Below are 15,762 nucleotides of genomic sequence, written 5' to 3'. Positions count from 1 at the left end.
CTACTCTATTCAATGCTTCTTTGATTCTAAAGGCGGGAAACAATAGCTCTTTAACGTACGAATGAGGTGAAGGAAGTTCAATGTTTATGGAGATGGAAAGCTGGGTGGGTCAGTTTCGAGAGCAGCTCAATCCAACATATTGACACCAGTCCAGCACAGTTCCAATTCGATTTCTTAATACAGTATTCATGCCATCAATAGGAAGTTAAATTTCCAATTGGTCATTCCAACTTATGATTTGATTTAATGTTGTCACATGTATATGAGTACAGTGAAAAATTTTGTTTTACAGGCAATGCAGGCAGATCATAACATACGAGGATATATGGATTATAAGGTGTTTGGATAGAGCGAGACATACAAGGCTATGGCTGCACAAAAGATGCTCAAACGCAAGGTCAACATTAGATTTGAAATTAGAAAGGTAAAAACAATGACTGCAGATACTGGAAATCAAATTCTGGATTAGTGGTGCTGGAAGAGCACAGCAGTTCAGGCAGCATCCGAGGAGCAGTAAAATCGCCGTTTGGGGCCCCCGACCTATCACCTTCATCCCCTCCCCCACTCACCTATTGTACTCTACGCTACTTTCTTCCCACCCCCACCCTCCTCTAGCTTATCTCTCCACGCTTCAGGCTCTCTGCCTTTATTCCTGATGAAGGGCTTTTGCCCGAAATGTCGATTTTACTGCTCCTCAGACGCTGCCTGAACTGCTGTGCCCTTCCAGCACCACTAATCCAGAATTGAAATTAGAAAGGTCCATTCAGCAGTCTAATAATAGTTGGGAAGAAGCTGTTCTTGAACCTGTTGGGACATGTATGTTATGATTGTGACGTCTAAATAATTTACCAAAAAAGAAATCTTCTAAACAATGTTAATGATTGCTTTGAATCTGATAGCTTATACATTTCAACACCCCTCTACTCTTAGAGGTACTATGTATTTAATTGAGTATCAGGATTCTCCGAATTGCATGGAGCGATTAAACAACTAATCCCTTCTTTGGGGACATTAGTTGAAGGATAAGTATGGACCAATGCCCCAGGAGATCTCTTGCTCTTTCTGGTGAACGTTTTATGAGATCCTTTGCAGCCATCTGTTGTGGTAGATGCATCCAAAAGATAAGATCATAAGAACATAAGAAACAGGAGAAGAAATAGATATGGTACCAGTCAAGCGGGCTGCTTTGTCCTCGATGATGTCCTTGAGTGTTATTGAAGCTGCACTCATCCAGGCAATTGGGGAGTATTCCATCACATTCCTGACTTGTGCCTTGTAGATAGTGGACAGATTTTATGGGAATCCGGAATTGAGTTACGTTTTGCAGGATTCGTAGTCGCTGACCTGCTTTTGTAGCCACAGTTTATATATAGCTAGCCCTTATGGCAAACCCCAGGATGTTGATAATGAGAGATTCAATAACAATGATACCATTGAATGATAAGAGGTGAAGGTTAGATTCTTCCTTGATGGAAATGCCTGTCACTTGTCCAGTGTGAATACTGTATGCCAATTGTCATCTCAAGCCTGGATGTTGTTGCGTTTGAACATGGACTGCTTAAGTATCTGAGGAGCTGTAAACAGTACTGAACATTGTACAATCATCAGCGAACATCCCCATTTCTGACCTTATAAAGGAGGGAAGGTCATTGATAAGAAGCTGAAGATGATTGGGCCTAGAATACTGCCCTGAGGAATCCCTACAGAGATGTCCTGGAGCTGAGATGACTGACCTCCAATAACAACAACCATCTTCCTGTGTGCTATGAATGATTCCAACTAGCAGAGAGTTTGCACCCAATTTCTATTGACTCCAATTTTGCTCGGGCTCCTTGATGCCACCCATGGTTGAATGCAGCTTTGATGTTAAGGGCAGTCACTCTCACCCTCCCCTCTGGAATTCAGCTCTTTTGTCCATGTTTGAACCCAGGCTGTACTGAGGCCAGGAGCTGAGTGGCCCTGGCAGAACCCAAACTGGGGGGTGTCACTGAGCAGGTTATTGCTGAGCGGGTAGCACTGATCGCACTGTTGATGACACCTTCCATCACTTTACTCATGATGTAGAGTAGACTGATTGGGCGGTATTTGGCCGGGTTTGATTTGTCCTGCTTTTTGTGTACAGGACTTAGATGGGAAATCTTCCACATTGTCAAGGACATGCCAGTGTTGTAACTGCACTGGAACAGCTTGGCTAGGGGAGCCGCAAGTTCTGGAGCACAGCTCTTCAGTAGTATTGACAGAATGGTGTCAGGGCCTGTAGCCTTTGCAGTATCCAATACCACTTGCCATTTCTTGATTTCATAAAGAAAGAATCAAACTGGCTCCAGACGAGGTAATGCTGGCTACCTTCTACTTGGCACTTCTGGCTGAAGATTGCTGTGAAAGCCTCAGCCTTATCATTAGATGATTACCTACAGTGCGAAAACAAGCCCTTCAGTCCAACAAGTCCACACTGACCCTCCGAAAAGTAACCCACCCAAATCCATTCACCTACTCCCTACTAATGCACCTGTTGCTGTGGGCAATTTAGCCTGGCCAATTCACTTAACCTGCACATTTTTGGAGGAAACCGGAGCACCCGGAGGAAACCCACGCAGACGCAGGGAGAATGTGCAAACTCCACACAGACAGTCACCCAAGGCTGGAATCGAACCCGGGTCCCTGCCATTGCAAGGCAGCAGTACTGACCACTGAGCCACTGTGCCACCCAGATGTGCTGGGCTCTTCCAATATTAAGATTGGGGATATTTGTGAATCCTCCCTCCCCAGTGAGTTGTTTAGTCATTCATACCATAATTCACGAGTGGCAGGACTGCAGAGCTTACATCTGAAGAATGGTCACTGGACCTGAAATGTTATCTCTGCTTTTCCTTTGCAGATGCTACCAGACCTGCTGAGATTGTCCAGCAGTTTCTGTTTTTGTTTCAGGTTTCCAGCATTTCCAGTTTGTTTGGTTTAGATCTGATCAGTAGGTTGTGGCATTGTCTGTCTATCACTTGCTGTTTATGCTGTTTGACACGTAAATAGTCCCGTGTTGTAGCTTCATCAGGTTGACACCTCATTTTTAGGTGTGTCTGGTGCTGCTTCGGGCATGCCCTGCTGCACTCTACATTGAACCAGGGTTGATCCCTTGGTCTGATGGTAAATCTAGAGTGGGGGATATTCCAGGCTATGCAGTTGCAGATTGTCTTTGAATACATGTCTGCTGTTGCTGATGGCCCACAGTGTCTCATGGATGCCCAGTCTTGAGTTGGTAGATCTTTACAAAATCTATCCCATTTATCAGAGTCGTAGTGTCAAACAACTCAATGAAAGGTATACTGAATGTGAAAACAGGACTTTGTCTCCATAAGGATTGCGCAGTGGTCACTCATGGACAGATGGGTGAGGGTGAGGTCAAGTATGATTTTCCTTGTTGTGAATCCCTGCTGCAGACCCTGTCTAATAGCTATGTCCTTAAAAATCGAGCATGCATGTTAAACATTGATTTGAAAACAAAATATTTAACATGTAAAATGTAGCACTCATTGTTTACCTGATTTTGAAGGTATCGGATCTGTAATTGATAAAGGAACACTGCCTGAGAAAACAAAATGGGGGAAAAAAGGTGGACTTAGATTCCACATAGAAACTGTCACAATTTCAGAATGTCTCAAAGGGCCTTACAGATAATTAAGATCTTTGGAATTGTACAGGAAATACTGCAATCAATTTTCACACAGCAAGATCCCACAGACATCAAAGCAAGATAATCTGTTATAGTGACTAGAATTGGCTGACCCAAAACATTTTGGTCCAGATTTTCACTCTTCAGATTGTTGGCTGGAATCAGGTACTTCCTCAGCTCAGTGCACCTCATTTTCAATTTGTTTTGGGCGAGATGAGAGTATGGGAAGTTAGAGGTTCAGGTTGGACTAGGGTCCACATACCCCAGATTCATCTTGGAGATTGCCACAGGGGCTGATGATCTGTTTAAAAGGCCCAGCTGGGTTGTTTTCTTTAAACAGTGTAGCCCAAACCTCAATATCCCGCAACATTCTACCTACTTTCCTCCTGACCACGTTCCAACTCATGCCATCACCCAGCACAATAGAATATTTGCAATTATCCACAATCGAAAAAAATACAATTTAATTTCCCATTTGCTTAATCAAGTCAAGATTATGAAGTATTGAAAAATAACTCAGTCCTACATCTAAACTGCGCTAAGTCTCTTGCTCCTGTGAGAATGGGGTTTATTTGAACTCAGCACTGAGTTTGGATTCAGCAGGTTGGAGTCATGTCTTACACACTTTCCTCCCCCACCCACCCCTCCCCTCCCACCCCCAACGGGGCAAAACATGTGATTGGTCAGAAATGGGGGTTGAGATTCCTATCCAGGTCCCATTAACTCTTTTTAAAGGTCACCCTGTGGAATTCTGCTCCATTGATTCTGTTTCAGCAAACAGCATCCTGCATTCATGGATTACCAGCATCAATGGGATTTTGTTGTAATAATGAGTGTGTGATAATACTTTACTCACAGGGAGGGCAGGAATAAATATCAGCACATACAAATTTGTTAACCTGTTGGAGAAATAGGAAAGGTTGTTAAAAGCAGAAAAACTGTTCAAGACAAGAATTAATGAACAAATACAAACACAAAAGGGGACATGCAATATGTTGAAACCACAATGATTGCCGATCTGGGAGTGGAAGGTTGTGGGTCAGTCCTGCTTTGAAACTGTACATGTTTTTGGTTATAATTGTGTTCGGTGGGACTGGTCAGGTCAAAGCCATGAGAAAAGTAAAAATAATTTGGAGAAAATGGAGCTTCAGTGTTCAGTTTGAGTCAGGAGAGTTCAAGACCCATCTGCTCCAGAGGTGTACCACAATATTCCTGAACAGGTTGGCTGGAAAATAGCACACCTGAGAGAAAGGGTCATCCTAGAGATAAACGAAACATACCTCTAGCCCAACTGTTATGCTTCTCTCACAACAAATGATAATATTCCATTAGCCTTATTTAATTACTTGTTCTAGCTGCACACTAACCTTTTTATGAATCATGCAGTGGTACATCTAAATTCTTCTCATTTTGGAATTCTGCAATCATTCTTGATTTAAGCTCAAATTGATGAATTTTACAGTTTTCGTGTATTATGTTTCCAACCCATCTGGCTCACTAATGTCCTTTAGGGAAGAAAACTGCCATCCTTACCAGGGTCTGGCCTACATGTGACTCCAGACCCACGGCAATGTGATTGACTCCTCTGGATAATCAGGGATGGGCAATAAATGCTGGCCTAACCAGTGATGTCCTCATTTTGTGAATGCATATTTAAAAAGTTCCACATGCCTACTTGCTCACTCACTCACTCAACCTATCTGTATTCATCTGCAATTGGTTTGTCCCTCATGCTTTCCTATTTTTTACACAATTTCAGAATGTCTCCAGTTGTATCTGACACACCCTTGTCTAAGAAAATTAACATATTTTGTAAGAAGTTGAGATCCCATAATATAGCCATGTGAGACTCCATCTGTTACATTCTGCCAATCAGATAAAGAACAATTTAGAAATGAGAAAAGGTGCTGAAATTGCAACCAGTCAGTCATTAGAACATAAGGACTAGGAGCAGGAGTAGGCCATCTGGCCCCTTGAGCCTACTCTGCCATTCAATAACATTATAGCTGATCTTTTTGTGGCCTCAGCTCCACTTACCCGCCCTCTCACCTTAATTCCTTTATTGTTCAAAAAAAATCTACCTTAGCTTCAAAAACATTTACTGAAGTGATGTCAACTGCTTCACTGGGCAGGGAATTCCATAGATTTACAATCCTCTGGGTGAAGAATTTTCTTCTCAATTCAGTCCTAAATTTTGAGGCTATGCCCTTAGTCCTAGTTTCACCGGCCAGTAGAAACATCCTATCCACTTTATTTTATCTATTCCCTTCATTATTGTATATGTTTCAATAAGATCCCCTCTCATTCTTCTGAATTCAATGAATATAATCCCAGTCTACGCAGTCTCTTTTTATAAGCCAACCTCCTCAACTCTGGATCAACCCAGTGAATCTCCTCTGTAACCCTCCAGTTAATGATGTTTCACAAGTCAATGATGCACGGCGAGGAATAGTGGGTTCAGGGGAAGGTCCTTGTTTATAACTTGAGTACATGAAAAATGTGTGAGATTAGACCTTAAACTCAACCTTTCCACATTCTGCAATTGTGCAGCTCCATCAGGAGAGTTCATCACTTCAACATGTTTAGTGCTAAATGCCACCTGTTTCACAAAAAAGTATGAGGACTCTTACTTGGCCACCTCAGGAGACTGCTTGAAGACTAACAGGATGTCCTCAGTGTTGATGAAGAGAGCCCAGCAGGGAAAGCAGGCGATCAGGAGAATGAGAATCCCTCTTTGGAGAATCACTCCAATTCGTTTCAGATTCTTACTGCCATACGTCTGGAAAAAGGAAGATAATTTAACATTTGTGATACATGACAAACAGAAACTTTTTCATAGAATCTTTGCAATGTGGAAGCAGGCCATACTGACCCTCCAAACAGCATCCCACCCAATCCTTATAACTCTGCACTTCCCCTGGCTAATCCAACTAGTCTATACATCCCTGGACACGATGGACGATTTAGCATGGCCAGTCCACCTAACCTACACATCTTTGGACTGTGGGAGGAAACGGGAGCACCCAGAGGAAACCTGCACAGACAGAGGGAGAACGTGCAAACTCCATACAGATAGTCACCCGAGGCTGGAATCGAACCTGGGTCCCTGATGCTGTGAGGCAATAGTGCTAACTACTAAGCCGCTATGCTGCCCATTTCCTACTACAACAAGTAAAATTATTACATTTACCAATTGTAACTCTGCACCCTCTTACTGCGTAGTATTATTCTTGGTCAGTGTATACATTTCTAAGTTTCAAGCCCTGAATGCAGAAACATAAAGGACATCTGCAGATCTTTTAACACCTTAGTGTTAAAACTAAACTTAACCTGCACCTTAGTGTAGACAGCTTACAATATTTTGATCATGTTCAGTAAAGATGAGAGCTGGTAGAGTTATTCAAACAAATGAAATATTCTTAAGGAGTGAAAGAGAGTACCAGAGGGTAACACAAGTTCAAAATGGTTGTGTAAAGAATGAACAGAGAGATTTGATCCCAATCTGTTACAACAAAGTAATCTTGTCTGTTTGTTATTGGAAGCCTTCACCAGAAATTATACTGGCTGAATTATACTTGCACTTACCTGGGACATGAGTGTGTCACAAGCTAACGACAAACCAGTACCTACAGAGATTCCTGATACATTGATGAACTGTATAATGGGAAAGAAGAAAGTAGGAAATTGAGTAATGTAGGAGAAGATGCCACAATAAAATAAGCAAAATATCATTATGGTCAATCATAATCTGTTCCCTCTAAGCTGTGCAGTTGTACATGTGTGCGGCCATTCCGATGTTGTGTGCGTGGTGATTGGCATTCCATTTGTCAATCATACCATTGACCTTAGGAAACCACTTCCACACTTGGGCCTCAGAGCCTGCGCCCTCTAAAAAGTAGAGGTAATCTTAACTATGATATTTTTTCCTTACAACCTAACCTCCAAATCTGTCCATGTTGCTCCCCTACTTTCCTGTAGGTGCTAAACATTATGAGGGTACAATCACACGGGACTCAGCAGCTCTTCGGGACCCATGGGACAATGCTATGGCTTTAAGAGATTGTTTTATTCTGTGTTTTTTTAAACAGAGGCTTACAGACTGAGGTGTGCACTTGCAAAGCCATTGAAGTAAATAGCTTGTGAGGCCTTGGGATTTTTTTAAAAGTTAAAACAATAGAAGCATACTGAATGGATGTGGTCAGCTGTCACTGACCAGGAGTTCTGGGGTTTCTTTTACGCTCAGCAGAAGCAGCTGGAGTTTTGAAGAAATAGGAGCTAACTTTCCCCTCTCTTGACTCTCAGTTAGAAACTGAGGTTTCGCTCTGCTGCTGGGCTACCTGTGAAACAAATCTATTTTCTGAACTTGCCTTTTTACCAAGGGATGTATTTATGAGATGTTACTATATTGGAACAGTTAATTAGTAATAGTTACTGTATCTATTATTCTGATGAGTTTTCCAATACAGTTAAGTTATTCTAAGTTCTTCATTCTTTTATTGTATTTTACTGTAATGTTTGAATAAATTGTGTTTTGCTATAGGTCGAATTGTTTGACCAGTTAAATTGCATCTGAAATAAAGCACTTCACATCTGTCTTTAAATAAGAAAACGTTAGTGCCTAGGTTACCTTCTTAAAGTGTTTTGAGGGGGGTTGGTCTGGTCCAATACACCCTCTGTAAATGACCAGCCTTCATTTGTGCTTCCAGATAATGCTAACAAGAACAAAATCTTGCATTTATATGGCACCTTTCACTTAGAACAGAAAACCCAATGGACTTCTCACAGGTGGGTGCAAAATGAAGGCTGAGCCAAAGGAGAAGTTTTCCAATAGGATTACTTGAGGCTTGTTCAAAGGGATGCATTTTAGGGAGGATTTTAAAGGGGAAGAAAGTGGAGAGGCACAATGGAAAATTCAAAAGGTGGGACAGGGATTGCAAATGTTGGAGGACCATTTGATAATTAAGAAGGAGGAGTTGGCCTCATGGTATTATTACTGGAGTGTTAATTCCCTCAATTTTTTTATTCCCTGCAGTATGGAAACAGGCCCTTTGGCCCAATAAGTCCACACCAACCCTCTGAAGAGTAACCCACCCAGACCCATTCCCCTACCCTGTTACTTCACATTTCGCCTGACTAATGCAAATATCCTACACATCCCTGAACACTACGGGCAATTTAGCATGGCAATTCACCTGACCTACACATCTTTGGATTGTGGGAGGAAACCGGAACACCCAGAGGAAACCTATGCAGACACGGGGAGAATATGCAAACTCTACATAGACAGTCACTCGAGGCTAGAATCAAACCCAGCAGTTAGCACTGCTGCCTCACAGTGCCAGGGGCCAGGGTTCAATTCTAGCCATGTGTCAATTAAAAGCAATCAATAGCTTTAAATTGAGGGGTGACAGATACAGAATAGATGTCAGGGGAGATTCTTTACTCAGAGTGGTGAGGGCGTGGAATGCTCTGCCTGCAACAATAGTAGACTCGTCAACTTTAGGCATCTAAATGGTCATTGGATAAACATATGGGCAATAGTGGAATAGTGTAGGTTAGATGGGCTTCAGATTGGTTCACAGGTTGTGCAACATTGAGGGCCTGTACTGCACTGTAATGTTCTCTGTTTGATGTTCTACGTTCTATGTAATCCAGAGACCTAGATAATAACCTGGGGAGCTGGGTTGGAATTCTGACATGGCAGATGGTGGAATTGGAATGTAATGGGGAAAAGAGAATCTGAAATTAAGAGTTTAATGATGACCATGAATCCATTGTCGATTGTCAGGAAAAGTCCACCTGGTTCAATGATGATTTGAGATGCCGGTGTTGGACTGGGGTGGACAAAGTTAAAAATCACACAATGCCAGGTTATAGTCCAACAGGTTTAATTGGGAGCACTAGCTTTCGGAGCGACGCTCCTTCATCAGGTGGTTGTGAAGGAGCAGCACTTCGAAAGCTAGTGCTCCCAATTAAACCTGTTGGACTATAACCTGGCGTTGTGTGATTTTTAACTTGGTTCAACGATATGCTTCAGGGAAAGAGTCTATCATCCTGACCTGGTCTGGCCTACGTGTGACTCCAGACCACAGCTCTTAATTCTTGCTTGCAGTTAGGGATAGGCAATAAAAACTGCCTGGTCAGCGATGCCTTCATTCCATGAATGAAAAAAGAAAAAGAAAATCAATCTTTGCCTCTCTCATCATCCACACTATAAGCAGCTGACAGGTCAGAGTACCTACTCATTCTCTGCTCGCAAATAAGTAACTCATTCCTTTGAACTGTGGTGATTCATGGCCCTGTGACCAAGGTGGTGTCATTTCAGAAGAATTGATGTGGTCATCAATAATTAATTAATTGCAAAACAACCCAGTTCATTTTATGAATAAACTTACCGCTGTAGCAAGTGAAACTGCATCCAATTCAATTTTTCCTAAGTGCCCGCAGAATATAGCACTGACAATACTTGTGAGAAACATCATCAGCTGACCCAAAAACTGTTAACAAAGGAAATTTGAATTAAGCTAATCAATGCTTTCACTGAAAACAATTATTATCATGGTGAAGTCGAGTAGGTATATTACCTCACTTGAGGTTAATAGAATACTTAACCCCTGTTCAATCAAGAGTGACTAAGCTTTTAGCAGAATTACAAGTCATCATAATAGTTAAACAGCCCCTCTGGCCCTGAAAATAAAATTGTTTTACAAATGTGGGACCTCATTCATTTGGAAGAAAGTTGTGGTTGTAAAAACGAGAAATGTTTAAATAATTTTCTGTACTTGCTAATGTATTTCTCAATCCCATGTATATAACCCAACCTTTATGTGAAATGATTTAAATGTAACTTTTATTTCCCATTTACTACAGTGTGCTATTCTGTCTGTAAGGATTCATCCCTCTGACTGATTGAAGAGCACTCTTGCTCCTTATCCTGCCTCAGATTCTTCACCGAGAGAGCTGAATTTGAGCTCACAGTGGAAGACTAGAAAACTGCACGGACAGGCCTAGGAATTGCCTTTGGAAGTGTAATATAGAGTGATGTGTCACTTATTCTTCCACCACTGACGTCAAATGCTAGGCCAAATAAACCATTTTTGAATGATATTAGAATGAATTCGTAAAACGCATACTGTTAAATTGATAAAGTATGTGAAAGAAGTTTAGAGCACAGAAGGAGGAAGCCATTTGGTTCATTGTGTCCATGTTGGTCAACAATGATCTGACTACATTAGTCCCATTTTCCAGCACTGGGCTACTTCAACACAAGTGAATAGCTAAATACTGCTCAAGTTTCTGGCTTAATTACCCTTTCAAATATTGAATTCCAGACACTCAACATCCTCTGACTGAAAGAAAATTTCCTCAAAACTCCTCTTAGCCTTTTACCTCTTACTTAAAATCCATGCCCCTTGGTTATTGTTACCGCTACAAAGGAAAAAAGTGCCTTCCTGTCCACCTTATCTCTGCCCCTCATAATCTTATACACCTCTAAACCTCGCTGCTCCAAGCAAAACAATCATAGCCCATCCAATCTTGCCTCATAGCTCAGTCCTTCCAACCCAGGCAACATCGTATTAACTTTTCTCTGTGCTTTCTCTAGTGCAACCATATCTTCTCGCAGTGTGGTGATAGAATTGCACATGGTACCCCAGTTGTGGCCTAACCTGCATATTATATTGTTTTAATGTAACCTCCTTGCTGTTGCATTTATGCCTTGACTAATGCAGGTAAGTATTCCATATGCCTTTGAAACCACCTTATCTATTACACAGCACCAAGTTATAGTCCAACAGGTTTATTTGGAAACACTAGCTTATGGATATAACCTGGTGTTGGGTGATTTTTAACTTTGCACACCCCAGTCCAACACTGGTATCGCCAAATCATGACCTTATCTACCCAATCTGCTATCTCCAAGGCTCCGTGGATGTGTATACCAAAGCCCCTCAGATCTTCAGTACTTTCCAAGGTCCTACCATTCCTAGTGAAATCCCTTGCCTTGTTAACCCTCCCCAACTGCATGAACTTAAACCCTTTTTGGATTGAATTCCATTTGCTGACCAGTCCATCAATGTGCAGTTTATGGCTATCCTCTAAACTCTTAGCAACCGTATCAATTTTTGTGTGATCCTCAAACTTTTTCATCATATTCCCTACATTTAATTCCAACTCATTAATGGACACCATAAACTTCAAGGGTTCCAGCCTTGAAACTTGCAGAACCCCAGTAGAAACAAATTTCCAGTCATGGTGACTTCCCTCTCCCATCATCCTCTACTCCCCGCCTCTCAGCCGATTTTGGATCCAATGTGCCACTTCACCTTTGAGCCCATGGCTTTTCCATTCTTGACCGTTTGGACATGAGGGGCCTTATCAAACGTTTTGCTAAAGTAAATGTAGACCACGTAATGCACGATCCTCATCAATACCCTGGTTACCTCCTCAAACCAGGAATATTGAGAATGGAAGTGCATTTGACGATCCTTCGGAAACGTGATCTCATTATCTGACTTTGTCTATCGGTTAAACATATTGTCCCAGATTGTTAAGTGTTCTCAAGCTACTCAGTTCTTGTACACTGAGCTTCAATGTATAGCAGAGTTTTGTTAAAAGTCTTGATATTTGACATGCACTAGTGAGGGATTTAACATTGTTTGAATCTCACACCTGCCAAAATAATCAATGTTTGAACATGTACTGGAAAAATTCCAATTACTTGCTTAAATCAATTAATTACTTGTTTATAATAGACAACTTTATTCTAAGGCTGATTATTACCAGAAATCAGCTAAGTGTCATTTAGGGTGAGTTTCATGGATAATTTCTTTCCACAAGCCCTATCGAGTATTCTCAATCTAGACCTGCCTCAATACTTATTAATTGCATTCCAATGGCATCCCACTTGCTGGATTTTCCCTTTCAGCACCTGTAGAAGTGCTTACCACAGCCAATACCTCCAAGGATTTCCAGCACCACCTTTGAAGCCCAGCCAGGCATTCAGTCAGTAATGGCAGTTTTCAGCAGCCGTGCATGGTTCCTATAAATTGCTCCACTGGGACAGACAAAATTGGTACTGCCCCTTCCCCACAGAGCCACCGAGGTCCTGATGGACAGTGTGTATGTATATAGGCATTACCTGTGGGTGGGTGGTTCCTGAGATGTAGGTAACTGGCATCCAAGAAAAAGGATCAGAGGAGCAAGTCATGAGCGTTTGCTTGATGAAGGGCTTATGCCCGAAACATTGACTCTCCTGCTTCTTGGATGCTGCTTGACCTGCTGTGCATTTCCAGCAGCCCACTCTCGACTCTGATCTACAGCATCTGCTGTCCTCACTTTCTTCTGTGAGCTGGAGTTACCAGGTTACCACTCTGATGTTTCTGTTGGGCATTGTTGCTGTTGGGGTTTTAAAGGGCACATCAATAAAGTGAGATGTTGTAACAATGGTGATCAAAGGCTACAGGGAGAAAGCAGGAGAATGGGGTTGAGAAACTTAATAGCCGTGATTGAATGGCGGAGCAGACATGAAGGGCTGAATAGCCTAATGTCTGCTCTTATGTCTTATGGTCTTATTGGATGCTAATAGGTCTCTCACCATTCACTGAGGATTCCTATCTCACTATTCCACTGTTGGTTGGTGTTAGAAACGAAAATCGCTTCTCAATAATCGCTCTAGACAAATTCAGGAAAACAAAGTTTTATTAGCAAGTCTGCAGAATTGGGCACCCTTCTGAGAAAAAGGCGCCCCGAGGCTAACAATGTTTCTGATTAAATACAGGACAAGTCCCTCCCCTCTATAGCTCTAAAGAGTCACGAGGTTCACATTCTAAACAGTCAGTATTTTTCCATCCCTTATCACAAAGTCTGCAGCAGACGTTTCCCGAGTTGTTTTTCTACCCTGTAGTCTTATCAGTCAAGGACTTGTTTTTCTACTCTGTCTATGTGAGTGGTCTTATCAATCCGTAGCAGCAGATGCCTCGTCCTTTATTATAGAGAAGCATGTTTTACCCTACCCCTATGGCTCTATTCCCCTTAGACTTTGGGATCATGCACATCTCAATTGTTTGTACCGAAATCGTCTCTCACAGTTGGGAAACGGGACAATTTGTTCTCGATGTCAGAGATCCCTTAACTGCCAAACTCATGCGATTCTCTCAATTTTCACACCATCGTCTAGGGGAATCAATGGCCAGGAAGACCCCACCCAATGCTTTACTCTGAAGTGTAAGAAATATGGTTTCTAGCATTACAACTCTTTCTTGATAAAATACACTAATCCCTCATATAAATATATGCAACAAAGAGATACTTGCTAATTTTACACAAGATGATTTTTAAAAATTGCTGTGTAAATATATGTTGCCTTTGAAGATATATAAGTTTGCAAACTGAATTTGACACACAGAGAGGGCACACAGAAGAAACTATTCAAAATGTCATCGCCATCTTTAAATGGGTTGATTAGAAAATGTTGAAATTACAGTTTACATAGAGAATTAGTTGCCGACAGAAAATTTCTTTCAGGTTTGGGTCAGAATTTGAAGGCAGCTTGCTGATGAAATATTGCTTTATTTTAGCTTTGCAAAGTTTGTAGAACTTCACCAATGTCACTTTTACCTTTAACACCAATGAAGAACAGTCCACTTTGCTCAAAAACGTTCCAGAATCTGGAGGCCGGTGCAAGCATGTTGAGTGTGTCTGCCTGACCAGGGATCAATGCAAGGATAATCAAAAAAAAAACAAAGAACTGCAGATGCTGCAGATCTGAAACAAAAACAGCAGAAACTCAACAATCTGTGGAGAGAAATTTCGACTCCAGTGACCCTTCTTCGGAACTGTCCTTTGTTTCACAGGTGCTGCCAGACCTGCTGAGTTCCTTCAGCAATTTCTAGGTTTTCCTTTCCATCAATGCAAGGGTGCTGGCATGACCCAGCAATATCAGTTCAATATGGAGTACAAGGCACACACGTGTGAAGCTATCTAATTGCAAGAAAATGCAGCCATTCAGAGACTTCCGCTCAACGTGAGCTGCCCTCTCCTGGATTCACATGAGGGGGGGGGGAACTGAGTGAGATTGAAAGTGGACAGTATGGCTATTAGCGCTGGTGCAGGTGGGGGAAAGGTGCTGAGGTGTTTCGAGGGAGTGAAAAGGCAACGCAAAGGGCATGCAGGGTTTGTGGTGTGGGAGGTTGTTGGGGGGAATGAGAGCGAGATAGGAAAGATGTTAGTGAATTTTCAGATGAGGAAGGATACCACTTTGACTGAGACAACACATCCATCCTAGGACAAGCCAAACAGAAGCATGCATGCAAATCCCTAGAAGCATGGCATTCCAACTGGAACTCTATCAACAAACACATTAATTTGAACCCCATCTACCACCTTCTGAGAAAAATAACAGCAAATGACTTCACCAACACAGGAAATGACATCACTAACCCAAGTAAACCTAGACACATAAATAGAAAGTGGGACATAATACCAAAGCTTCACCAGAGGCTCACTGATGATGTTACCTAGTATGGTGACAAAACTTCTGAAAATGAACCTTCCAGCTCAGTGAGCAAACCTTTATCCAGAGGGAAGATGTTGCAGGCAGTAGTGAGGGTGGCAATACCTAGGCCTTGGTGGGAGGCGGGTGCAGCAGCAGAGACAGAGTGAGTGTGAGGTGGCAACGAGAAGTATCTGGCACTTAACTTGCTAGAACAGGAAAGGTCATCGACCTTTTCATGCTACTGCTGGCTGTTTCTCCACAGGCAGCACTGGACCATGTGGCAACCAGGTTGCCATGGTCTTTTGGTGTAGCGTCCTCTGCCAGTCCTCTGGGAAGAGGATGTCCCTCTTCACCCCCACTCCCTCCACCAGACTACCTTTCTGTGGTGTAAGAAATCAGCAGAAATTTGATTTTAAGAATCGACCCTTCCACTGAGGATATCATTAGAGAGACCTGTATTCCAGGTTTTAATCCACACGACAATGGACTGGGGAGAATATAGATAAACTGGCTTGTCAAAACAAAGACATTTGCAATACTGCAGTTATTTGGAAAAGAGCACATTAATTCCTAATTTATTTTGTTCACTGTATAATAACTA

General features: G+C 42.0%; 1 protein-coding gene across 3 annotated transcripts in view; it reads right to left on the bottom strand.

Moving 5' to 3' along the window:
• Positions 1-15,762, bottom strand: part of LOC122563928 (multidrug and toxin extrusion protein 1-like) — a 47,265-nt gene that overhangs the window by 29,236 nt on the left and 2,267 nt on the right. Inside the window, exons 2-6 of one of the 3 annotated variants that reach the window (XM_043718193.2) lie at positions 10,063-10,164; positions 7,253-7,321; positions 6,298-6,446; positions 4,524-4,566; positions 3,536-3,580 (exon numbers count right to left, since the gene is read on the bottom strand). In XM_043718193.2, coding sequence (XP_043574128.2) covers positions 3,536-3,580; positions 4,524-4,566; positions 6,298-6,446; positions 7,253-7,321; positions 10,063-10,164 — 408 coding nt within the window. The remainder of the gene's footprint in view (positions 1-3,535; positions 3,581-4,523; positions 4,567-6,297; positions 6,447-7,252; positions 7,322-10,062; positions 10,165-15,762) is intronic. The other 2 variants (XM_087977250.1, XM_087977251.1) reach the window with 2 other exon arrangements.

This window comes from Chiloscyllium plagiosum, unplaced genomic scaffold (genome assembly GCF_037043375.1).
Source record: "Chiloscyllium plagiosum isolate Xiang-an unplaced genomic scaffold, Cpla_swu_hap1 HiC_scaffold_31, whole genome shotgun sequence".
Lineage (NCBI taxonomy): Eukaryota > Metazoa > Chordata > Chondrichthyes > Orectolobiformes > Hemiscylliidae > Chiloscyllium > Chiloscyllium plagiosum.
The sequence above is the reverse complement of the archived record's forward strand: the minus strand, read 5'-3'. Positions and strand labels throughout refer to the sequence as shown.